At 38.8% G+C, this 26843-nt stretch overlaps 1 protein-coding gene across 1 annotated transcript in view; it reads right to left on the bottom strand.

Moving 5' to 3' along the window:
• The window catches only part of Asb4 (ankyrin repeat and SOCS box containing 4), a 59885-nt gene extending 34467 nt beyond the window's left edge, over window positions 1-25418 (bottom strand). Inside the window, exons 1-2 of the mRNA XM_005388065.2 lie at window positions 25165-25418; window positions 14544-14843 (exon numbers count right to left, since the gene is read on the bottom strand). Of these exons, the coding sequence (XP_005388122.1) occupies window positions 14544-14843; window positions 25165-25417 (553 nt within the window). The 5' untranslated portion in view covers window position 25418. The remainder of the gene's footprint in view (window positions 1-14543; window positions 14844-25164) is intronic.
• Window positions 25419-26843: the final 1425 nt, after the last annotated feature.

Raw genomic sequence — 26843 nt, 5'->3', positions numbered from 1 at the left:
TGGTCTCGAACTTGTAATGATTCCCCTGCCTCAGCCTCCGGAGTGCTGGGATTACAGGTGGGCGGGGCCCTGCCACACCTGGCAAGACTAACATAATATTTTGGGTAAGACTAAAACAATTAGTAGTTTAATTTTAAAAATAAATAAACTCCTCACAGGTAAGTTTAGTGACAAAGATATTTAACTTACAACTAATTATTTCTACTATTTTATACCTTGCTATACCACACCATTGGAAGCAAAAACTGGAAATTGATCAAGCGGCATTCTTAACTGAAGCTTAATTTTAAGGAAAATTAATTAATGGGTTTTTAATATGTCTTAATCGATGACTTATCACCATTTTCTTTGCAGCAAATTCAGAAAACTGAAACAAAGGCATTATCCTACTGAGGAGGAAAAAATCAACTTCCGGTTGATGATCTACTTTACAACTACAAACCTTCTTTATGCTAGAAAATGAAAGAATAAGGGTAAATAAGTGCTTCAGTGGGACACATTTTTGGAAGAAGCATTAACTGTGTTTCATGTCTTTTAATGAAACACACTTTTACTATAACCAGTTGACTTCTCATATTTTTTAAGAAAAGCCTTTAAAAACACCCCATGATAGAAATTGTTTTCAAGCTAATGAAACTTGATGCAAGGTTGAAACTTCTCTTTTATATCGTGTTACCTTAGTACAAAGTTTTCTTCTCATTTTTTAATTAGCTGAATGTCTCAGAAGGGTAAGCGGTATACAATTTCCGACAGGACACAGAGGGATCATCAGGAACTCTTAGCCAAAGAGATCTGAGCACCCTCCAGTTGACAAGCTGTGTGAACTGAGACCTTTCTTTAACTTCTCTGAGTTCCTGATTCCTAGTTTATAAAATAAGGAGAATTATGTGGACCTCACATCTTCATTGCAAGAATTAAACGAGACTTTTTAGTTTAAAGTACCTGACATGTCCACATCAGAGAGCCTTAATATATGTTATTTTCCTTCCCATTTTCCCCCTCATATGCATATATACTGGCAAAATCAATTTCCTTTACATGGAGAGCCTACACTGTTAACTTTATTAAGCTAGATTTTCCATTAAGCATTTATCCTTATTCATTAGCTTGGAGGACGGGTGCACAAAGATATTAAATTATTTACTCAAGTTTAATGAATGAAATTGAAAACCTTTTTCCCCTGCTTAACATGAATGTGCCCTTTTCAGTATGCAGAGCTTTGTTGCATTTATTCAGAAGCTATTGCTAAGTGCTTAGTTTGGAACACGGGATTAATGAACCCAGAGACATGGCGTTGGTTACCATGGCAACTAAACTAGCTTTGCTCGGCTCCAAGCTCAAACAACGGAGGCAGGATGCTTAATTCTGGCCTGCAGTGGGTAGCAGAGTGATCTTTCTTCATATATCTGACTCCCCATTGCTGGTTCCAATTACTGCATAATTCTCATGAAAAAATAAATAAAAAGAACATCTTGCCTCTTTAGAGCTCTGCCTTTACAGCTATACCATCTAGCCCCTTCCCTGAATGCAGGGATCTCTCCATCAGCTTCTGAAGATTTATAGCCCCTTACTCATGCTATTTTTGCAGACATAAATCCCTGCCATCTTTCAGGGTATCTCTAACAACCACATAGCTGATCCACCTAATGCCCTGGTCTCTTTGTTTCTGGATCGCATTCTTCAGTGACTTCCTCTGCCCCTCCAACTTGGCTACTCCCCCCACAACCCTACCTGCACTGAGCGATCACCTGAAGCTGATCAGCTCTCCACATCACTAACGCGCACACCCAATTCTTTGACGATTACCTTCTAGCTTTGTATCTTGCTTGCTTAACTTCCACTGTAACTGTTCTGGGGATTCATTCACAGAATCATTTTGTGTTGTCTTTGCCCATTCAATGCTCCTTGATTTTATCTGTCCCCATTCATTTAATTCCGTATTCCCTCATTTCACTGACTGCACCACCAAAACCTTAAACTCCTCCCCTTGATGCCTAGCACCGATGTGTGCAGTGAGTGACCCTAATCCTGAAGAAGCTCTGTTGGTTATGGCCTCAGTGACTCCACCCAAGCAAGGGGCACCACATGGCAAGAATCCTAGTACAGGCAAGGTACCACCTGTGCGAGACAGTGACAGTCCCAAAGCCAAACGGGAAGCCTCAGCTGGACCTTCTCACCTGCTGGGCAATCCTAATGTCTCTCTTCGTATCTTATTCCCTCCCTCGCTAAAGCACAGTACTTGCTTCAGACCTTTCTTCTTTGAGTCTTTCATCCTTTCCCTTCTCTTTCCATACTCCTTGCTGCTTCTTGCTTTACATATAGAAAAGGGAGGTTCCTCGAATCCTCAGGTCTACATCAACTTCCATCCTCTCCTTTTTGCCTCTGGCTACAATATAATCCTTGTTCTCACTAAAGTCAGTCCCTCTGTCAACTCTGGCTCACATTCCCCAAACATCTCAGGATCCTCACAACCTAAGTTATGCCTCTTTGCTCTTCTCTTCTGTCTTTGCCCCACTGGTGGATTTTTCTAGCCTTTTTAAAAAAAAAATGTTCAGGTTAGTGTAATCTAAAAGAAAAACTAAGCCTTATTCACCTCTTCATCTGTCTCCTTGCCTCTTACTTACAAATACTTCCTGAAAGACTCATCCGTACTCTCAGACAACCTTATTTTAAGTATCAATCCCCTCTATTCTGATTTCTGTGACTATTGCTCAACTGACGATGGCAATTGCGTTTTCCTCCATGTCACTAAATCCAGTGGGAGTTTTTAGCTCTTCACTTGCTAGATCTTTCAGTAGCACGTTCCGCTTCTGACTTCTTCCTGTTTCCCAACATGTTCTCTTCACACAGGAGAGAAGCAGTGAGTGCAGCAGGCCGAAAACTGGCCACGCTTTTTCCAGGGGTGGTGATGGAATCGCTTTGGTTCAACCGCACTCTTCTCCCTGGTGCTAGTACTTGTTCTCAACTGAACATTCAATGCATATTCAACAGTCACCATCAAAAATGTACTGTGTACTTGACTATGCTGAATAAAATGGTTTCTGCTCTCATGAATTTACAGAGAAACCCTAATCAAAGAATTATGCAAATGGGGTGTGTTGGGGAATACCTATAATCCCAGCACTTGGGAAGCTGAGGCAGGAAGATCGCCAATAGTTCAAGGCAGTCTGGGCTACACAGGGAATTCAAAGCCAGCCTGAACTACATAGCAAGGCCCTGTCTCAAAGAAAAAAAAAAAAAAGCTAAAATATTAAGCGAATAAAATATAAATGTCACAGAAGAAAACTATATTGTTACCAGAATACAGACCAGTAGGTCTGGGCTGGGGATTTAGCTCAGCGGCAAAGCGCCTGCCTGGCAAGCGCAAGGTCGTGAGTTCAGTTCCTGGTACCGGAGAAAAACCAAAAAAAACAAACAAACAAACAGACCAGTAGGTCTGGCCTGCAGTAGGCCTGACTGGGCGTAAGGGAGTTATGGATGAATGATCATCAGAACAGAGTCTGAACTCTGGCCTTATGTAGGAGTAGACTGTAGCTCAGCAAAGGGAAAGCACAACCATTCTAGATAGCAGTCATGCTACATTTATAATCCTACCTTTCACCACAAACTCTACACCTGGAATCCTGGCATCTAGTCTTCCGTCTCCAGGAAGAGCCAGTTATAGTTTTCTTTGGAGAAACCAATCACTCTAAAACAAAAATAAAATGAATAAAATCTAAAGATGCTACAACAAAGATTCCTCAGTTGAAATGTCTTGGCCAAATCCCCTGCAAAGAAGTTGATAGTCAGCAAACATCAGTTTGAAACACAGAAAAACAGCCGAGGGTTCTAAGACAACAAAGGAAAGCTCCGAAATGGTAGAGAGAGAGACAATCAAACAGAGCTGTAAAATCTAGAATGAATCTCTCAGAGAGTAGAGCACAAAGAGAAATAAAACAGGAAAGACAATATAATTAGAGGAACAGTCCAAGAAGTAACTATTCAAATAATAACCGTTCAAGAAAGAAAGCATAGGAAGATAGACGAAAAATTAATGCAGGAAAAATAATTCAGAAATATTTCTTAGCATGAATAGACAAGCACTGAGGGGTTGAAAGGACTTAGCACCATAGATGAAAATAAATCCACCAAGGCAGATCATTACAGGGTTTCAGAACATAAAACAAAAAAGGTGAAGAAAATAAAATGGCTTCAGATTTTCTAGCTGCACAACCACAGACTAGAAGTGATACCTTTATCATGCTAAAGGGAAATAATTCCAAGTCTAGAATTCTCTCTCTACTGGGGTAGAATAAATAAATGCATTTGGTGCATGTGTAGTTTCAAACATCCTTTCTCAGAAATCTCTTAGAGGATATAGTAACCCAAGTGGGTAACCAACCAAGATTTAGCAAGGCTTGGGACTGAGGACAGTCAGGATATAGGAGAGAAAAAGGGAATCTTTGAGTTGACAGGAACCAAAGATCCCCACTCAACAGTGGTGCAGTAGGTACATAACCAGCTGGACCTAGATCTGAAGGTCCTTGAAGGGATTTTTCCCAAGAAAATAAAATTGATAAAATACCCAGTGAGTTTAAATATTTTAAAAAGGGAGTGGTGACACATGCCTACACCCAGAGGCCTTGGGAGGCTGAGGGAGAAAGAGCACCAGTTTGAGATAAGGTTGGACTATGGAGCAAGATTCTTTCTCAAAACCTAAAAAAATTTTTAAAAATTAAATTAAAATTTTGACCCCCCCAAATGGAGTTAACATAGCAATGAGTTTATAGAAAACTAAACATAGATAGACATAGATAGATAGATCAATAGATAGATCAAGACCATTGCCAGAGATGTAGCTCAGCAGCACAGTGCCTGCCTGGCAAGCACAGGGTCATGAGTTTGATTCCCGGCACCAAAAAAAGAAAAGCAAAAAGGTCATTTATGTAGGAGAAGCAAGGCATTATTCAAATAGAAAAAGTTTTCCTAGGTGCTGCAAGCCTCCTAGGCATAAAGTAACTACATTGAGGTTACCAGGTCTGGGAAAGAGCCCTTGTGGAGGACAGACAGCTGGAAAGGCGTCAGGTCCTCATCTTGTCCCTAGGATAAAGCAATAGATTATCACGAAGGTGTCAAGTTGCTACTTATTGTTTTCAGTTTTTGTGTCTAAATAAATACTATTTATTTGGCAATATGTAGCTAAACACCAAACTAATCAGATTAAAGAAGTAGAAGCCAACTACCTGCAAGGATGGAGTAACTGGGTATTACTTTTTTCATTTTAGCACTGGGGTTGTAGCTCAGTGGTGGAGCACTTGGCTAGCTTGCAAAGAAAAAGGAAAGAAAATATTTTTTCATAATAAATCTTGAATATGGTGTCTTTTTCATGTCTTTCAAACAATTGTATATTTCTTCCAATTATATCTTTCAATGTGTTTATTGAATATATGTTCTAGGCTTCTTTAATTTCACATGATATTATAAATATACATTTTCTTTTACACTATGTCTAAATAATTTCTGGCTACTCATTTCTGGTATACAAAAAGACAGCTGATTTCTTAAATTGGTCTTGAACACAATGCTAAACGCAATTATTCATTTTAACCATTCGACAGTGTATTTGCTTGAGTTTTCTATGTAGACAAATGTATTGTGTGAAGTAACAGCAGTTTTGCTTCCCTCTGTCCTGTCTTCATGCATTATTTATTTTCCTTTTCTTTTTGTGCAGTCTAGGATCTACTGCACAGGAAACATGTTTCAATCCTGATTCTAAAAGGACTCGCTTTGAAAATTCCACCCCTAAATAGATCATCAGCTTTATATAGCCCTGCGCAAGGCTGTGTTTTGCAAAGGGTGGGGTAATTCTTTACGTGGGACATTTGTCACAGGCCAGGAAGAACTGCCGTCTGATGGGTGTGAGGTGGCCTGCGAGCCAATTTCAAATTCTCCCATTCAGTGCGGAATGATTGGGAAGACAGGGCTTCCAGGAAAAGCAATGACCAGAAAAAGAGGCTTCTGACAGTCATTCTCTGACATCTGAGAGAAGCTGGTCTTTTGAGCAGGTGGAGGTCCAGAATTTCATTTTCTATGATTTACTGTTATTAGTTCTTTCTATGGATAGCAAGGCATTTTGTGACGTTTTTTAAATTTTTATACTAATATAATTTCCTTTAAAAATGAATTTTACTAAGTAAAGTCAGTTTAAAAAGTTAAATGCTCATTGCGCAAGTGGTACAACAATAATACACATGTGGTAAAAATCTTCAGGTGGTTGGAAATGACTACAGTGCTCAGATCTGTGCTTCTGTAAAGTCTCATGTAATCAAGGGAAGCTGGAAGGCTGGCAGAAGTGTGTGTCCAGCCGACAAGGCCACTGGTATCCTGCCTTATTATGTCCCACTTCACTGAACAGGGGATGTCCTAACATGTGGGTTACTTATGTCACTGTCATACTAAGTAGAAGGGGACACTCTTGAACAGACACGGTCTTCTTTACATTGCATTCAAGCTACATTCTGTAAGAAAACACTCGAATTTTTATGGCTCGCCTGCAGTAACAAATTTTCCTCCTACTGTCAGGATTTGCTTCATGCAGAGTAAAGCAAGCAGCTTTCATTTCCGTCTTACAAAAGGAAATGAGTAGAAATAATATGTTGCTCAGCCGCCAAACCTGACCTGACTCCCTTTATTCGAAGAGAAATTCAGGATGCTAGCAAGGACGTTTTCACCGAAGTAAATAAGCCCTCTCAACTGATGAACACCATTATACTAATACCAAAGGAAACAAAGGCCAGAAGATGGGAGGCATTAAGCAGAAAGGCAAACAGAAAAATAGCAGACAAAATCCAGCATGGGCATAAAGCAGGCTCTGCACCACTGAAAAACGGGGGAAAATCCTTTAAGAGAAAATTGCATGTAATTTTTTGGACTCAATTAGCCTTTTCCTCAAAGAGCACTTTTTCACAAGCAGCCCATTAAATAGCAAATTAAATTACATCGGTTTGCAGTTGCCATGGTACTGGTTCTTCCCTAATGGACTACTCTGATCCCAAATTTCACGTTAGCCTGACTTGTTTTCCTTGTCTGCGCGCTGTCTCAACTCCCTCTGTCCAGCCACAGGGTGATGTATGCAGCTTCTCCTCAATGTGCCCACGATACCAGAGACAGAGAATTCAACCCTCTGCTATCTCCTTAGGAAGGAGAAGGGCAGAGCTCAGCAGGAGCAGCATTTCATGAACCACGAATGCAATAGTTTCCATTAATCAGATGGCAGTGGGTTCATGAGCTTTTCCCAGGTCAGTCAGGAGCCAAATATCAAGTGTGATTTCTGTGTGCCGAGTTCTGTCTGAGAGGATGGGGACACACAGGAGCAAAGGATTCAGGATGTTCATGGTCTTCTACCATTGCCAGTACTTGCATTCTTTTTGTGTCTCTCCAACCATAAAATGGAAGAAATTTTCCCCAATTACCTAGTCATTTTTTAGGTGCAGGGTACAATTCTTTTTTTCCTATTAATTCCTATTTGCCAGGTGTTGTACATATACATATCCTAGGACCGAGATGCTTAAGTAATAGATTTGCCTTTCTGCAATTGTTTAGGTGCAGTTGAACATTAGCTATGATATCAGCTGTTGACTAGTATGTTAGATATTAATTCTTTTCTTTTCTTTTTGGTACCGGGATTTGAACTCAGGACCTTGTGCTTGCCAGTCAGGCGCTGTGGCACTGAGCTATAACCCTGGCCCATATTCTCATAATTTTTAGAAGAACGAGTCTCTGAAGTTCTGAAGCTTTTAACAACTGTTCCACATCAATGAACAATCTTTTACAATGTCATTTTAAATGTCTGTATGGTATAGAGGTGCAACTGTACATTTTTTTAGATATGCAAGCATTTTTCAGATTTCTTAGTAATATGAACGACTCTCTGATGGCAAAAAAGAAATAGGGTCCTTTTCTGAGGCTGTGTTTTTAAAAAGGAAAGTGTCTGTATTTTTAAATTGTTGCCTGCGTTAAATGATTTCCTTAGCCAATAAAAACTTCTAATATGAAAGTATATAAAATAAAATATGCTGCCATTGGTCTATTCTGAAGACTTCTGCAGAATTAGGATAAAGTCTTTGTCATGGTTTGGACCACGAAAGCCCACCAGACACCTCGCGTGATTGGAGGATGACTGGATTGTGCTTCTCTGTGGCTTCATCCACTGATGAGGTTAGTAGCTGAGCGGACTGTTAGGAGAAGGTGGATTGTCCACTGCTGGTATGACCCGGGGGGTGCACCTCCCTCCCACGGTCCTCCCTTCTCTCTCTGCTTCCTGGCTGCCAGAAGGCGGGCAGCTTTCTTCTGCCATTCCTTTCTGCCATGCTATTTCTTCCCTGCAGCCCGTTGGCCATTGCCTGAAGCCGTGAGCCCAAATCAAGCCCTTCTCCAGTAGGTTGTAGGTGTTGGTCATGGGGCTCAGTGACTAAGTCTCGCAATATCCGTTGTACTACAGATCACGTGACCAAGCACAGTCCTAAAGTCACGGCTAATGGCTTCTTCCTGCTTTCTCTTCATTTATCTCTGACTCCCTGCGTGACCTTGTTTAAAGGAAGAAGTTAAGGTCTGAATGAGGCTCTGAATAAATGAGAGAATTGGGTTAAAAGCTCCTTCTGCCTGGAATTAGTCCCTAACCCTCACAGTAGAATGCATGAGCTGGCAGAGGTTTTAAGCACTGGTACATGTTGTCCAAATGCCTCTAGAGTGTACCCATTGCCCTGACAATAGTGAGACCCTTCCCTGTGTAGGTGCACTGTTACCCCCTGAGTCCTGGTTAACATAACCAACATCAACAAAAACATCTGCTACTGTAGTTGGTATCCTCTGACTACCAATGAAGGTGGTTATTGTGACATACCTTTGTTATTTATCTAATTTTTTTCCTGAAATATTTATTACTAGTCTTATCATTTTTATTCTTGCACTCTCTTTCCTTTTTCTCTTTCCCCCACCCTTTCTTTCTTTCTTTCTTTCTTTCTTTCTTTCTTTCTTTCTTTCTTTCTTTCTTCTTTCTTTCCTTCTTTCTTTCCTTCCTTCCTTCCTTCCTTCCTTCCTTCCTTCCTTCCTTCCTTCTTCTGCTTAGTTTTAACTTCCTTACTTTAATTTTTACAAAATGTTTTAATGTACTGATTTTGGCCCTTTCTCATTTATTCTCAAACACATACCCCAGAGTTTTACGACTGCCTTTTCACTGTATGTGTTTGCCACCAGACGCCGAATATTTCTACTTTCTCCAATTTTTTTCTTTCCTTCATAGATTCAGCCTTTCAACACACAGAGAATCTCAGGTAGGCTTGACAGACACGCGTCTCCCTCATCAGTGCGGGCTACAGAGGGCACTGCCCGGCTCTTGGGTGGGCTCCAAAGAGGTGGGGCTTGACTATTCCTGCTGGAAAAGGCAGCTCTGAGAAGGTAAAGGGTTGACCCCTCCCAGTCAGTCTGTGCTCTAGGAAGTCCCTTGGACAGGCAGGAGTACAAAAAGTTAATACAGTTTCAGTAAAGCACCATGAATGAATCCATAAGATCCAATGTACAGCATGATGACTAGAATGAACACTACCACACTGCGTAGTAGATCCTTAACATTCTCACCACAATAAATGCTTAACCAAATATGTAATTGTTTTCTTAAAAAATATAAAATTTCTCAAACCTCTCAAACTTTAAAAATTACCTCTGTAGTTTAAAATAATTAAAATATTCAAAAAACAAAAACTAAGTCTAAAACTAAACAATGAATATGAACAGAGGAGGTAGCCATGTCTAGGAAGGTGGGTAAGGACCAAGTGATGCCACCCCTGTCCTGTGTCTCTGCACCAGGAAACTCTTTCAGGGGCTGGCAAAGAAAATAATTACATGCAAGGAAAAATAGAGCTTTTTCAAATGGGAAGGGGAGGGAGGAAGAGAAGGAAGAGAGGGATAAGGGACAGAAAAGAAAAGAATTAAGATGTGTTATGCACATGCACCAACTCCTTTCATAAATGTAATCATTATGTAATGCAAACATGTGTTAGAAAGACAGAAAGAGAGAGAGAGAAAAGAGAGGAAGGAAAGAAGCAAAGAAGGAAGGGAGGGAGGAAGGAAGGAAGGAAGGAAGGAAGGAAAAGAGAGAAAGAAAGAAAGAGAGAGAGAGAAAGAGGAAGGAAGGAAGGGAAAAAGAAAGAAAGAAAGAAAGAAAGAAAGAAAGAAAGAAAGAAAGAAAGAAAGAAAAGAAAGAAAAAGAGAGAAAGAAAGAGGAAGGAAGGGAGAAAGAAAGAAAGAAAGAAAGAAAGAAAGAAAGAAAGAAAGAAAGAAAGAAAGAGAAAGAAAGAGAAAGAAAGAGGAAGGAAGGGAGAAAGAAAGAAAGAAAGAAAGAAAGAAAGAAAGAAAGAAAGAAAAAGAGAAAGAAAGAGGAAGGAAGGGAGAAAGAAAGAAAGAGAGAAAGAAAGAGGAAGGAAGGAAGGAAGGGAGAATGAAAGAAAGAAAGAAAGAAAGAAAGAAAGAAAGAAAGAAAGAAAGAAAGAGAAAAAAAGAAAGAGAAAGAGGAAGGAAGGAAGGAAGAAGGGAGGGAGGGAGGGAGGAAAGAGCCAGGCTAACATGTTTCCTCTCCATTCCCATAGGTTAAGAAGACAAAAACACATCTTTAGGAGCCCAGCAGTCTTGCCACATTTCTCTTTTTTTTTTTTTTTTTTTTTTTTTAATATCTTTGTCTTAGCCCCCAGAGAATCTCAAATTCTTTTTTATTTTATTGGTACTGGGAACTGAACTGAGGACCTTGCACTTGCCAGGCAGGCACTGTGCCCCTGAGCTATCTCTCCACCCCACATTTCTTAAGTAAATCTGTTCTTCCCAAGACCTTTTGTTCCTTCCCCAGCCTCATCAAAAGTCCACACTTTCTGTTTTTCTTGCGTTTTTTCGCTAATGACTCTGCCTCAGACATGATTAAGTGGCCTTAGTCAGATATAAACTTCTTTGTTTTGTTTTTGAGTCTACGCCATACCACCCTGAACGTGCCCCATCTCGTCTGTTTGTTTTGTTTTTAAGACAGGGTCTCGCTTTGTAGTTCAGGCTGGCCTTGAACTCACTGTGTTGTCCAGGCTGGCCTCAAACTCAAGGTGATCCTCCTGCCTCAGCTTCCAGAGCGCTGGGATCATAAGCATATGCCACCACGCCCAGCATGAACGCTCTCATTTTATCATCCCTAAATCCTTAAATGTTCCGGCATTGAAAACTACCTTTCGTTTGGCCCACTTGGTAAGAATAAAAGTGTGCACATTATTCAGTGTGTCACGAATTTCATCCCATCTCAACTTGCTGAAGATTTAGAATCTTTCAGTAACCCGAGCGCATGTGTGGTCCCTTGTTTTTTTCCTATGAATCATTTCCCTGGTGACATGCGCATTTCTTTGCCCTGCAACATCGCTGTCCCGTGACCTCCGTCGCCTCCTGCAAGGATCACGTTGTCCTTATGCTCGCTTTTGCAGCCAGACTTCTTACAGTTGCCTGCATCCGCCACCTGCCACTTCTGGTTACCCCATTCACACTTCGCATCATTCTACTCCGGCTGCTGCATTTCCTCACTCAAGTGTTTTTGCTGGTGATGACTGCTACCTAATTTAAGGATCATCTCATGAAAGCTTGACAGCTGTCCATGTAGCTGACTACCGTCGCTTCTTAAACCCATTTTAAGTTTTGCCAACTCCTCTGATGAGGCTGTCTCACTACCCTTTACTGACCTTTTCATCCTCCTAAAGTGTAAATGTTAGAATTCCCTGGGGTTCCGTTCTAGATTTTCTTTATTCTATGCATACTTTTCCCAGGTGATTTTATTAATGTCCTTGGCTTTGAATGCAATCTACAGGCCAAGAATTCTTAAAGTTGGAGTTTCTGCTCAAAACTTCCTTCTGAGATACATTTTTTTTTCTTTTTTGGTTCTGGGGATTGAACCCAGGTCCTTGCATATTCTAGGCAAGCACTCTACCTCTGAGTTACATGCCCCAGTCCGTGAAATCCATACTTTTATATCAGAAGTATTTTTGACTTAATTATTTTGACAGCTCAAAGAAACCTGAAACTTTTCCTGTTTAAAACCAAAACAGGAAGGTTTGCTGTACCTGACTCGATATAAAGTGGTAGCAGTCAGTTGAGTGAAGCACAAGCAAAAAAACATATATAGATACATAGATACATAGATATATCTATATCTATAGATATATAGATATAGATATATCTGTCTACAGTCCAGCAATAAGCTCATACATATAAGTCCAATTGACCTTTGATAAATATACCAAGGAAATTTAGTGATGAAAGAATCATCTTTTCAACAAATGTTGCTGGGGCAATGAAGCATTTATATTTTTTTAAAAAGATGAATTGTAATTCATACCTCACTTTAGATACAAAATATTAGCTCAAAATGATTTCTTGTCCTAAAATTATAAAACTTCTAGAACACATAGCAGAAAATGTTACCTAATATAGTCCAAGTTCTTTTTAGATAGGACAGAAAAGGCACAAACCATAAGAAAATTATTAACAAATTGAGTTTATCAAGGTGAAATGTTGCTCATTGAAGGAAACTGTTAGGAAATTTTAAAAAGCCAAGAAATGAATAAAAATATGTGCAAGCTATAAATGTGATAAACTCTAGTATACAGAATATGTCTCAACTCAATAATATGCAAGCAAGCAGCACTTTTCTTTTTTTAAAGAAGCAAATAATATGAGCAGATATTTCATCAGAGTGAATATACAGCTGGCAAGTAAATATGTGAAAACATACTCAACACCCTTAGTCATTAGGGGAATTCAAATTCAAACCACAATGAGGTTCCAGTACATTCTCAATAGGATAGCTAAAGAATATTTTTAAAATCTCACATTATCAAATTTTAGCAAGGATAAGGAGCAATAGGAATATTCACACAGTCCTGATAGAAATACAAAATGATATCACCATTTTGGAAAGTAGGATGGCCATTTCTTATAAATTTACCAAAGGGTCCATCATTTCATTTCTAAGCATTCACCCAAATAAAATGAAAATATGCCAGCATCAGAATCCACATGTAAAAGTTTCTATTAGTGTCCTTTCAAAATTGGCAAGAACCAGGCCTATTCTGAGCCCCTCTCTACTGGAAAGTGAATAAACTACATGCTGTATAGACCATGGATTGCTGCTCAGCGATTAAAAGTTCTGATTTAGTGGCCCATACAAGCATACGATGACTCTCACATATATTATGACAAGTGGAAGCCTATGCATTTCATTTAATTAATTTACCACATTGTGGAAAAAGTAAAAATTATAGAGACAGAAAAAAAGATCAGTGGTTGGCATCAGTGGGAGAGGGAGAGGAAATAAATACAAAGGACATCAAAGAACTTTTTAATACAATTATGGTGATAGTTTTCTGAAAATAATGTTTCTCAAAACAGTGAACTTTTCCATGAATCCTTCCGCATGTAAATTATACCTCTATTTACCCTTCAGAAAGCTAGTTTGACATTCACCCCAACATATATGTTTCTTCCTCAAGTTTCTCCATCTCAAAAACTAGCATTGCTGTCTGCCCATTTTCTGAAACTAGAGACTCTGGAATTTCCTTTTCCTTCACCCCACACCTACTTCTAATCCATCTCTAAATTCCTCTGCGCCACTTCTGAAATCTAGTGCAAAGCCATCTCCTAATCTTCTTATTCCGGGTTGCCGCTGGCCCAAGCCAGCATCCCCTCTGAGGACATACTCGGTTGTTTCCCTGCTGATCTGCCTGCTTATGTTCTCACCCGTCAGTTCTATTCTCTGCATAATTCCAGAATGACCATTTCAAGTAAGAATTAAATCACACCATGTCTTACTGAAAACAATACAGTGTCTGCATTTTGGGATCCTGCACTTGGGCCTCCAGAAGGCCCTGTTATCCAACATAGCTAATGTCACCTCAGAGCTCACCCCTCTCCCATCGGTCCTCTGGCCCCTCTCACCGCATGCCACACTGCCCAGACTCAGGCCACTTACTTAAAACTCCAAGTCTTTAGCTCTCCTAATAAACACTTGGCTTGTGCTGATCCCTAGGTCTCCACCCCTCTTGCCCATAGCTCCTATCTGAAAGACTGGCTCTTGCTTATTCCTAAGGTCTCAGCTTACCCACCATATCCTTAGAGAAATCCTCACACATTTTATCACCATTCACTCCTGACCTTCTCTTTCATAGCTCCCCCATTGCACTTAGCCCCACTTTTTTTTGGTACCAGGATTTGAACTCAGGACCTTGCACTTGCCAGGCACTGAGCTTTATCCCTTGCTTCCCTCACTTTTAACTATATACAATATTTATGAATTAATGTTACTAATATTTTTATCCCCTACTGGACTGTATATTCTTTGAGAGAAAAACCTATTTCTTTTCTTTTTCACTTACCACATTACCTGAGGCATAGTAGAAGATGAATGAGTGTCACTCAGTAAATGAATAAACTAATGTATGTGCTAAAATGGAGCATAGGGATGCTGGTGTCAGTCACCCAGAAAGGCTTACCTCGCCACACCAACTGCTTGGCGCAGAGAATGGAGCTCGGAGTTGTACAGAAGTGCAGGGCGGTGTGTCCACTTAGGGAGTAGCAGTTGAGCTTAGCTCCACGGTCACACAGGACCTTCACGCAGTCCACGTTGGCCATTTCACACGCCACGTGAAGAGGGGTCTTCCCGTTGGGTCTGCAGTTGATTGTAGCATTGTGGTCCAGGAGCACCATAAGGCATTCCACGTGACCAAACAGGACCGACAGGTGCAAGCCTGTGGCCCAGGAAGACTTTAATTTATAACTAGGCAACCAATAACCTGAAGAAAGAAAGAAAGAAAGAAAGAAAGAAAGAAAGAAAGAAAGAAAGAAAGAAAGAAAGCACTGTTTCATTTTTTTGATTGAGAATTTCTCCTAGTTGGGGGAGAATTTTTACAAATTGAGGAAAAACTGACCCATGAGTTATAGACTAGTAGTGGATGGATCTGACAGTGTTTTGGTCAGTAACATATTTAGATGCCCTTTGGTGAGTTAGGCTTTCTAACTTTCTTCCTAACTTTCTTTGTAACCTCTTTCCCATCTTTCTTCCTTTGTCTGCCTCTCTCTTTCTTTCTCCTTCCTTTCTTCCTTCCTTCCTTCCTTCCTTCCTTCCTTCTTTCCTTCCTTCCTTCTTTCCTTCCTTCTTTCCTTTCTCCCCTCCTTCTTCCTTTCTCCCTTCCTTCCTGCCTTCCTTCATTTTCTCATTCTTCTTTCTTCATGGTCCTGGGGACTAAACCCAGAGCCTCACACATGCTAAGCAAGCTGTACAACTGAGCTCCATTTCCAGCTTCTTCTTTTTTTTTTTTTTTTTTTGAGGTAAGGTCATGCTAAGTTCCTCAAGTTGGCCTTGAACTGGTGATCTCCCTGCCTCAACCTCCCAAGTAGCTGGATTACAGGAATGTACCGACACAGCCTGCTTTTTTCCACGTTCTTGCTGTCTGTACTATCCCTATTATCTTGTTCCTTTATGTACTTTACTTTCTTGGGTCTCAAAGGGATTTCATTTTGAGACCTCCATTTGAGACCTTCATTTCTGTGGTTGTATTTTATTTTACATAATGAATTACATGAGGCTCTCCAGAAATTTTTAAAACCCTTAATCATTGAAAATTTGTCTTGAATAATGCCATGCTGTGAGTTTACAAGCTTATACTTTTTATTTCATTTTAATTATTTTTCCCTATTTTTCCAAAGTGTGAATGTTTCCAACTCTTTTAAAAAAATCTATCACACATTCCAAAATTTTATTTGCCTACCTGTTGATTTATATACTCTTTCCTTCTAAAACTCAATTAATACAAAACACTAATTTGTACATGTTATAAGATTTTTTAAAATGATCTGGAAAATATAGGCCAAGAAAAAAAGACAGAAAAGTAACAAGAGGTCAAGAGTACGACAGACACATAAAATACAAAGTACATTTTCTGTAATAGAACTGCACTGCAAATTGGCCTTTGAAATTCCTAGCAGCCAAAATAAACAGGAAAACTGGATGTGTTTTACACTTAGCTATTCCTGCAAGCTACACGCAAATCATTTGGCCAAGAGAAGAATAGTTGTTCCTAGAAATCTCAGATAAAATTTTATTAGCTTTCTCCTCTTTCCCATCCTGCTATCTCTGATCCCACTTTTTTATACACCAAGCTAGTGTTTCTTCTAGGCATGCACCAACAGGAAAAATTGACCCACGGGTTACAGCCTAGTAGTGGATGGATCTGCAACTGTCTTCAACTGTTGCCATATTTGACAAGCTATGACAATAGGGAGTGTATAAATCTAGGTAAGCATCTACAGCCACAGAATTTTAAACCCACTACGAGGAGGGAATGGAGCATGTGTAGAGAAAGATGTCCTACTCCTGATGGCAAGATGAAGCTGTGAGATAGCTTAACAGCCTTGTAGAGATTTGAAAGCTGAAATGACAAAATAAATTTTAACATGGATACCTCAACAGATAGCTTTTAGGCTATAAAAATATCACAAATAAAAAGTAATCAGAGTATGGTTTACTGGTCATTTATTTAAGGAAAAACCTAGGGATTTGAGTTGACAGTAATTTCAAAAACAATGGGACAGAGCTACCTAAAAAATTATACAATCTTAACCCACATTAATCAGAATTTGATGACCTGGAAAAGAGAAGCAAAAGTTGTATTTTTCACTAATTAACTGAGGCCAGAATAAATCTGAAATATTATGATTGTTTCAAGACACAAACTTTACAAGAAGTGATGAGCCAACCAGAGGCATTCTAAGGATGACAAGGGCCATACTAACGGTGAGCCCGGTGACCAGGTGACAAAATTCTCTCAATTAAGTACATATTTACCACTCCTTGGTATCCCTTCTACAACAAAATCATCCATGTGTGAAATACCTTACAGGACCACCGTACTACACAAGTCCAAGGAGCACCATTTGCATTGCACTGTGTGAGAGATAATCCTGGGAGTTATGAGCCTGGAACCCCAGCCTATACGTAAGACTGTGTGTATACTACAGCACTGTTCCTAATGGTTAGATGTTTGAACACATCCTCACAGTTCAATAGGAGTGATTAACTCAATCATACAGTACATTCATTCCACTGAATATTATGTAACCATTAAAAAGAATGGGGCAGTTGTATATAGACCGAAAGATGTATTATCGTATGTAATCATATGCAAATCTATTTTTAAATACCCTGAACAAGAACCTGTTTATAATGGTGGCCTCCAAGAAAAATCAAGGACTGGGGGATAAGGACACAGGTCCACTTGTTCCTGAGTGCCATTTTGGTGACTTCTAAATTTAGAAGCTGATACATGTGTTCAATTTTTTAAAAATTTTATAAAATTAAAATAGCATCCTTCATCCAAAGGGAAAAAAGAATTTAATTTAAAGAAGCCATTTACAGGGTCATACACAATGCTGATTAACCACACAGCATAAATCAACATAACTCACAGTTTACTTTTCCACAGTCCACCCTTGCACCTAACCCCCCCCCCACACACACACACAATCCCCTTTGCCTCTCCTTCAGAAGTCTAAGACTGTCATGCTTTCTTTCACTCCCACATCTGCCCTTACCCACATCCGCTCTTTCAAAAGAATTTCACTTATTTTATCCTAAGGCTTAATGGATTGAAGATTGTTTAAAGTGTGAACCCTCTCGGATTTATCTGAATTTATGCAGGAATCCGTGTTCAGCCATAAGACTTAAGTTCTAAGATAGTGATAGGAGATTTCAGACACTGAGAAGGATGAGCTTTGATGAGAAGGATTTTTCCCAGCAGACCCATGTGCCTAAGAGTCCATAGCATCAGAGACAGCCTGAGTTAGGAAGTGTCAAGTGTATGCTTCTAGTGTGTGTTCATGTGTGTAGACAGATGCGTGCACACACACACAACATAGGGGCACATGTACATACATACCTGTTTATAATTTCTATTTAGTTATGTACATTGACTATGTGCTGCAACCACAATTCTTAAGCTAAATTGTATGCAACCTGCTTTGATCATTGATCATGAATGAATCCTATTCATACCAATACATAGTCATTTTTAATACTCAAATTTCCTCAGAAAGCAACTTGCAAAAATAGGGGCTTTTTTTCTGTCTTGGAAAGAAGCTAGCTCCAGATATAATAACCAGGGTGTATCTTGCCTACTGATTAGCCTCAGAGTTTAAGCATCTCTGTGTTGCTACTGATCAGAAGCTCATGCCTGCTTCTGATGGGAAGAAAGATGGGAAGAAAAATGGGAAGAAAAATGATCTCCAAAAGGAAGTAGCAGAGCTGATTAAGAAAACATCGTTTTGATGTCAAATTAAAGAAACATGGAATGCCGGCACTGGAGGGAGAGTTATACATTCCCAGCCTTTCATTTTCCAGATGAGAAAACTGCCAGTTTTTCAGCCTGCCAGAGGCATAGGTTGCCTACCTCACCCAAGCTCATGGCCTCAGAATATCTGCAATTCAGAATTTCCATCTTTCTTTGTCTTTGTGGAGGCAGGATAGGTTTAGCTCCAAGCCTGCTTTACAAATTGCAAAGAAAAGAAAAAGATTCTGAATTCATCTGTAATCTGTCACGTTGCTGATAGAGACATGCATTTGCTTGTTGATTTTTTTTCTTTCTCCTGAGTTCCCAGTAGCTCCTAGAGAATTTATCTCGCCTGTTTATTGCATGAATCAGTCGTCCTTGTCTTCTCCAGTCAGTTTCATCTGTGTCTTCCATAATCATAACCATTAACTGGTAAATCAGGCTCACAGACCGTGAGGTCTTGGAATGGAACAACACCCACAATGGAATTGCACCTACAACTCACGTCTGCTAGATGGGAATTGTGTAACTAACTGAACAAGACACCTTTTCTGCTGCCTGCCCCTGCAGAGGTGACGGGGACATATGGCTATGGCCATGGGTTGGGGCACATTGGTGTTCATCTTAAAGGTCTCTTGTAGGACTTTAGTGTGAGCATGGGGACAGGAGCTCCTGGAAAATTTACCCCCAAGCTGAACAGAGAATCTGCTGCATTTAACAGAGAAAAGAGCGGTCCACAGCAAAGGGACCACCGACATAGAATCACTGCCTCAAACAGGGCTGGGTCTCTGTGTAGCACATGTGGAAATAAGTACACCTACCTCATAGAGGACCAGACCCTGGGGAAAGTAACCTTCAAATACCATAGACATGACTATACCTGTCAACATATTTGTGTGGATGCTGATACGCAAACTGATCAAAATCTGTCTCCCAAACTATAACCACCTTTGCCATAGTAAGCTAGAAATACTGTAAAGTGATCTGCCAGATTCCTTTTTTGACCCTCCCTGCCTCCGTAGATTTTCCCAGGGATTCAAAGCCTGGAATGTGGTTTATTCTGAGTGTTTGAGTTTAAAATGCTCCCTGTTCACCCACAGATCCCAGGCTGCCCTTTTCCTGTGAGCTCAGGCTGCACAGAAGAACAGGGGTAGAAAGCAGCAGGAGATGGTGCCCTTGGGGGCTGGGTAGGAGGATGAAGCCTCAGGTTCCCTCTACTGTAAACCATTCACTGTCCACCAGAAGTCTGAAGTCTGTGTATACTGATAGCTCCTTAGTGTGGGTGAAGGGCTCCACCAAAGAAACCAAGAGAGAGAGAGAGAGAGAGGTGCTTCCCCCTGTGCATAGACCCCCCCAGAGAACTTCCAAACACAAACTCACCTTTTTCCCTCCCCAGACCCTGCCAAATAATCGGCTTACATAATTTCCCCTCCATAACATCACAGATCCTCTGCACACAGGAGCTTAGAGAGGATGTTAGCAAAGACCTGTTTTACAAATGAAGACAAATCTGCTAGGAGTTGTAGAGAGTGGCCAAGTTTGACAAAAATAAAATAAAATAAAAAACACTACAGGCGTGGTGGTGCATGCCTGTAATCCCAGCACTCGGGAGGCTGAGGCAGGAGGATCACTGTGAGTTCGAGACCAGCGTGGGCTACAAAGTGAGCTCAAGTTCAGCCTGAATTGCATAGCGAGACCCTGTCTCAAAAAGACAAAAATAAAATAAAATGAAAGTGCCCGAGTTCATAGAAACTAGTACTGATAGAGGTCACACTCTCAAACTCCGTCTCCCCAAAATCTTTATCTAGCCATCTCTGATCTGAAGTTACACATACTTCACCTCCAAACCAGCATCACTTGTAGCTAAAAGTTCTCAAAGAAATTTAGAAGATATTCTGCAAAAATATGCAGATTATACTCCTTTGTGTGCACATGTCAGTGTTTAATTTAAACCTGAACCCAAAGAACTATACCCATGTGGCTGGACAGAAAGCCCCCCAGCTCAGGAAATAGGGGAAAGAGGAAAGTGGTTTGGCCATCTTTTGAGAGAAGGGATTTGTTTTGATCCAGCGTTTGGGGAATCTGTACACAACTCTGGGAAAACTTCAGCTAAGCCAGGGCTCTGTAGCAGTTATCACCCAGAATGTCATGAGTCACCCAAGTCCCACCCAGGACAGGCTTCTGTGATTACAGCCAAAGGTTACACACGGCTTGTGGCTGGATTAACAGACATTTGCTCGGCCTGTGTCCGCTTATTTACACAGTCCTGAAGGATTACAGACTGACGTGCAATTCTCGGCTCTTTTTAATAGCTAATATTTTCGGGCTAATTCCTGAGTTCCTCTTGGGAGGGGAGGAGGAAGCAAGCTGAAAATGAAAAAGTTTAAAAGAAAAAAGTTTGAGCATCTAGGTAGGGAAAAGAACTCTAGGATAGTAAGGGCAAGCAGGAGAGTAGATTTCTGGAAACAAGAAAAATTGGGTGATACAGAGATTACTGATTAGGAGAGTAGAAAGAAGAACTTTCATGATATTTGGAAAGCAGTTGCTGCATAGTAAAAGTAGATAAAGTACCTGCCAGAGAGTTTTCAAGCAAAATTATTCATTGGTTATTTTAATTAAAAATATGACTACCAACCAAGAAACCCGAGGCTGTGGGCCATAAACGAAGTATTTAAAGTGCATTACATTGATTAATAAAAGGACTCTGATTACCTTGCTGACTAGAAAATTTCATACGAAGAAGATAAGTTTGGTATGCTGCCTATATCATTAATAAGCCAAAAGACGTATATCCAAAGGAGAATTAAAACGTGTAGTTGAACAAACCCTTGGGAACACTTTTAAGGACATTCATTCATGTGTCCAGTACACCAGGAACCAATACAAAGCACCTTTGTGTTTCCGTGAGATTTCTTCTGAGTTTGCTTTCCTAGATACGTCTGCTTGTCTTGGAATAAACTTTATATCATGACATCCCTTAACTATTTAACTGCTTATTGCATTCAGTAATTAAACATTCATTCTTGTATTCGTGTTTTCTTCACGTCATTTTTAAAGTGACCATCTATTAAATGCTATTTTCCTTACTTGTTTTTAAGACTCATATCCCTGCCATTCCTGGGGAGGTCTCTTAAATGCCAGCCAGCAGGTTTTATTGTTTGCCTTGTAAAATATGTTGCTGTTTCAATGAATAAAACATGATTTTATCTGAAGTCTTTTTCTTTGGGTTTTTTTGTTGTTGTTGTTTGTTTGTTTATTTGTCTGCTTTGGTCCTAGCCTTGGAACCAGGACCTCCTGCATGTAGGCAAGCTACCTCCCCAGCCCTTTTTAAAATTTTTATTTTGAGATTTTTATTTTATTTTATTTTATTTTTAGTTGACTTAGTCACTAAGTTGCCCAGGCTGGACACATCTACTTGGGGTCCTCCCATTGTGCTGGGACTACAAGCATGTGTCATTGAAACAGGTTGAAGATTTTATTACTCAGCTTCGATTATCTTTGAAAAGCAACCTGACATATCTCCAACTTTAAGTTATTACTGTCAAGTGCTAGGGAAACACAAGACCACAGTTTGAACATACGTTCTGGAGACTGACTTCCAATTCTGTCCTCAGGTAGGCTGGTTGGAAAGGGATCCAGAGACTTCTTTTTAACCCAATAGTTTTATTCTCTCCTACTCACTAAATCTATATTCGTTAATAGATTACAGTCCATTTTTGATTATTGGGACACTTATTAGAATGTAGATTTGGGAAAATAATATTTAGCTACTAAATTAGTTTCTTAGCCAGCAAAGTTCTGAGTTACCATTCCAAAAATGACACAATGACTTTCATATCAGCTTAAATGTATTGTATTTAGAATTAAAATCTAACTACTTTTTGCAGTCCCATAAAAATACTATAATATATTTTAAAGGAAATAAAATGATTAAAAATTGTTCATTAATCTTTCTTAGGATAATCACATGTTGAATACAGAATCATATTATTAATTACATAAGAAAGTTTAAAGTAACATATTTGTTATAGGTTTTACACACTGTCTTATTAAGCCAAAAGTAACTAAAGGTGAAGAATCCCACCCTTTTGAAGTAAACAAAAATATTCTGTCTGCATGCTAGTTACCTAGGTTTATTTTGTAAAACTTAATTTGGCTCCATGCTTACAATGTGTATACTATTCTGCCTGGAGCTTTTCAAACATGATTTTTAAAAAATCAGAGTAGCACATAGCAGTTCAACAGTCTTCAATGGTCAAAAGTTCTGTTTTTAGTTAATAAATTCTCACAGGTTTTAACCTAGCCACATAACCCTTCAAAGCCACGCAGAAATAGGTCCTATTCTTTAGAACTATTTGAAAAAGAAAACAGCAATGAACAAACTAGTTGTAGGCCTTCTGCTCTAGACTGCTCCAAAAGCACTCCTTTGTGAGTTAAGAGATTGATAAAACTACTTAGGTCTATAGTGGTTAGCCAACAACTAGGATCCTATTTATCATTTCCATTCCTAAACTTCGTATTAAAAGAATTGATGACTAGACTGGAAGTATGTGAAAAAGAACTGAAGTAATGCCAAAGAAGGATGAAGTTTTAACCTGAATTTAAGACTAAAGAGACAGAGTTTTAGACTCATGTTAAATGGATTGTGTTTCTACACACATGTATACCAATGATTTCTTGCATAAACCCTGAAGATAGGTCCCAAGGCCCAGTATTTCTGTGCAGACATGCACCTAGCATACAGAACACTGGAACTCTTTCTTTCCTTTCTCAGGTTCTGTAATTTGCTGTCTCCAAATTGGAAGCCATAGCCCATAGTCCTAAAACTTTGAAAATACACATTACAGTGAATGAAGATTTAGCTTTAGGAGGACCATGGGAGTCAGCTTGCCTTGACAAGAATTTAAAACACAGTTTCTTCTCATTCAGGGGTGGTGACACCAGTATAAGCAGCGGGGAAAAAAAAACCTACTTCCTGAGAGATTGCACCCCCAAATTCCTTTCTTTTTTGAGACAGGGTCTCACTATGCAGTTCAGGCTTGAGCTCACTTTGTAGCCCAGGTTGGTCTTGAACTCATAACGATCCTCCTGCCTCAGCTTCCCTAGTACTGGGATTATAGGCATGCATCACAAAATTTCTTTCTTATAGCCTCAAAACTTTCATACGAATCTGGTGATTTGGCTACTCAGAAAATGAGAACAGACAGTCTTCTAGGCCCAGAGTCAAATAAATTACCCATCACTTTGGCCCTGAGTTATTTTGCATTAGACATAAATATAAATTTTCAAAATACCTTTAAAGTATACTTAACACTCAGGACTTGCTAGCTAATCAGCTGTTCACTAAACAAATTCTTTCACTAAGTAAACTCATAATATAGAAGCAATTTAATTGCATAGTATAGAGGGCTGGGGATGTAGCTCAGCAGCACAGTACCCTGCTTGACAAGCACAAGGTCATGAGTTCAATTCCCAGTACCAAAAAAATAATTACGTAGTATATCATTTTTTTCAAACAAACAAATAATTACATAGTATATCATTTTTTTTCTTTTTAACAGAGTCCCCATGCATTTTTTTAAAAAAATAGATACCTCCTTTAGCTTTCAGTCAAAATAACAATGCCAATTTATCATGAAGCTTGTAGTACCAATTATAAGCACAGAAATGGGCCTTAACTCTTCTATGTACTTTCTTCAGAACTGATGAGCAGAGACTTGAATTAGTACAGAAATGTCTACCATTAACATTTTGTCTGGGAATTTATGGCACTGGTGGTTTATATATGAACAGAAAACATCTGTATACAAGAAAAATAATTGCATACATTCTTATTGCTAAATGCTTCACATGATACCTTATCATCTATTTATTTAAACAGAAGTGACATTAAGTAGGATGTTTATTTGCAGTCTGCTCACCAGATGGCCTAACTACTCAAGTTCCCTCATTAAATAGTTGATTTGGGAAGTCAGAATCAGCGTGCTGTTTATTTGTGATTCCTTAAGCACAGATTCCAGACAATTCCTTGATAAAAAAATTGTGTCCTAGTTCTTGTTTTCCTTCGTTTTGTATAAAAGCAAATATCCTGCATTAAATATACATCTACAGTCTTGATCTGTTATTGTAGTCCAGAAAAGAAAGTTAACTTCCTGGTTTTTCTGAGTTTAGCTTTTGTGCCTGAACTAAAACTCAGTAAAATGATGACGATCACCAAGGTGCCTGGGGCACGGCTTCTTCCATTAATTAACTGCAAGTGGAGGAGAAAATCTTTTTCATACACGTGGACACGAAGATGATATATCTTTAAGTGGCTGTTAACGGAATTCACAGTCACATTGTCTAGATTTAGATCTCAATCATCTGTTTCAAACATAATCTAAAAATATTTTATTAATCTGTGTCATTACATTACATTCAGAAGAGAAAAATTAGAAGCATACAATGCATACTAAATATGATTGTTCAGGATTTCAAATTCTAGGCACACAGCAGAAAGAGAAAAGAAATATATGCAATATATATGCCTATATATACACTATATACATTTATATATAATATATATGTCATAAGTATATGATATATATATATCCATAAGCACAGTAGCTTAAAAAACAATGAAGAGATAAAATTAGTAATATATTTTAGATAAATACTCAAACAATAAGCATTGTTAAAGTATTTATTAAACAATTACATGAGCTACTGGTTTGGAGTAGGTAACTAAAGCTTTGCATTTTTTTAAAAATCCATTTGCTCTCGATTTCACAATTATACCTGTATTTTTTACCTTGTTTATAAGATGCCAAAACCATGTTCTCATCTTCAACTTCAAAAACTGTGTCCACATCTATTTGCCTTTTGATTAAAATAGCCTTCAATTTTCCAAAGTCATTTGACTTTAAAGCCTCTAGGAAATGTTTCTTAACTAACTTGGCAGGTCCAGATTTAGTGATAGGTGCTGTGTTGTCGTCCATCCTCCTGGCCCTCTGGAAGTTTTTTTGTGATTGCACAGAAGAACAACACCAAGCAAACAGGCACATGCTAGCGAGTCCACAAACGGTGGCTAATTTTATCCCAAAGTTATGCTGATCCGTTCTATTTATATAGGGATCATTTCAAACTTCAAAATATCCTTCTTGGCTCTCACTGCATTTTCAGGTCCCTTAAACTGATTATATATTAGCTGATTCATTCAGTAATACATAGTGTTGATAGGAAAGGAAGCTCTCACAATACATTTCCAAGCATGAAATGTCATTGCTACTTCTTGGATGATCAACGTAATAAGATAAGATTTAATATAAGATTCTTTTTTCCTTCCTGGTTAAAACCCTCCGGTGCCTGGCTAGAGACCCAGCGTCTTGCTCTGAATCACTAACAGCCAAAAGTGAAAATTTGTTCAGTTGTTGATACACGCGCTTTTGAAAACCCCTAATAATTTTGTAATAGAAGCCAATGACATCAAACCTAATTATACGTATTTGAAAATAAAATATTTTTGAGTGAGTTTTTTTGATGTTATGAAAAAAGAGGGTAGGACAGTGGCTGAGGGAGTGTTTTAGGGGAAAAGAGACTAACAAGAAAAAACAGCTAAACATAAAAAGTAAGTGAATTTTATTGAGCTTTGTATTTCTCCAAATCAGTTAGAAAATACCATATTGAGATAATTTGGAAATATAAACGTGGGCATTTTATTACCTGAATATTATCAGGTAATAATATGGAATTACTGATTTTTAAGGTGTGGTTAAATGTATTATGCTATGTACAAAAATATTCTTTAAGTGATATAGTAAGGGATAAATTATCATGATATCCAAAACATTTTTTATAGTTATGAGGATCAAACCCAGGATCTTGCATGGCATGTGCTTTACCACTGAACAAACTCCCAACCCTTCAACTTTTTAAAAATAGTTCACATATACAGGAGGTTGGTAGGTAGGTAAGTGTGTGGGTGTGTAGGTGTGCATGCATGTGTGTGAGTGTGCATGTGAATAGAGACAGGGAAATAAAGTGTGAAAAAAGTTAACAGCTGGTGAATTTAATGAAGGATACGTGGTTGTCTATTATTCTTTCACTTTTTCTGGAAGTTTGTAGTTTTTCAAAACAAAAAGTAAGAAAAATACTCGCTCAATTTTTTATTTATGGTCATTAAAAATAGAGAATGATTAACAACAAGTACTAACAAGAATACAAATAAATCACATTTTGTATATTGTTGATGGGAATCAAAGTTGATGTAAACTTTCTGCAGAAAAAAAATAGCAACATGAATTTTTTAAACTTTAAAATAACACTATTATTTATTAGAATTTAAGTATGTAAATATGGATGCAAATTACAACATAATTTTTAATTTATTAAATGAATGTATAAATATTCTGTCTTGGTTACTTTTTTCTCATTGTTAAGACAAAATACCTGATGCCCAGAATTAAGGAAGGAAAGGTTTATTTAGCTCAC

This window comes from Chinchilla lanigera, unplaced genomic scaffold, assembly GCF_000276665.1.
Source record: "Chinchilla lanigera isolate Chin_1 unplaced genomic scaffold, ChiLan1.0 scaffold00031, whole genome shotgun sequence".
Classification (NCBI taxonomy): Eukaryota; Metazoa; Chordata; class Mammalia; order Rodentia; family Chinchillidae; genus Chinchilla; species Chinchilla lanigera.
Note: the sequence above shows the minus strand (reverse complement) of the source record. Positions and strands in the feature narration are given on the sequence as shown.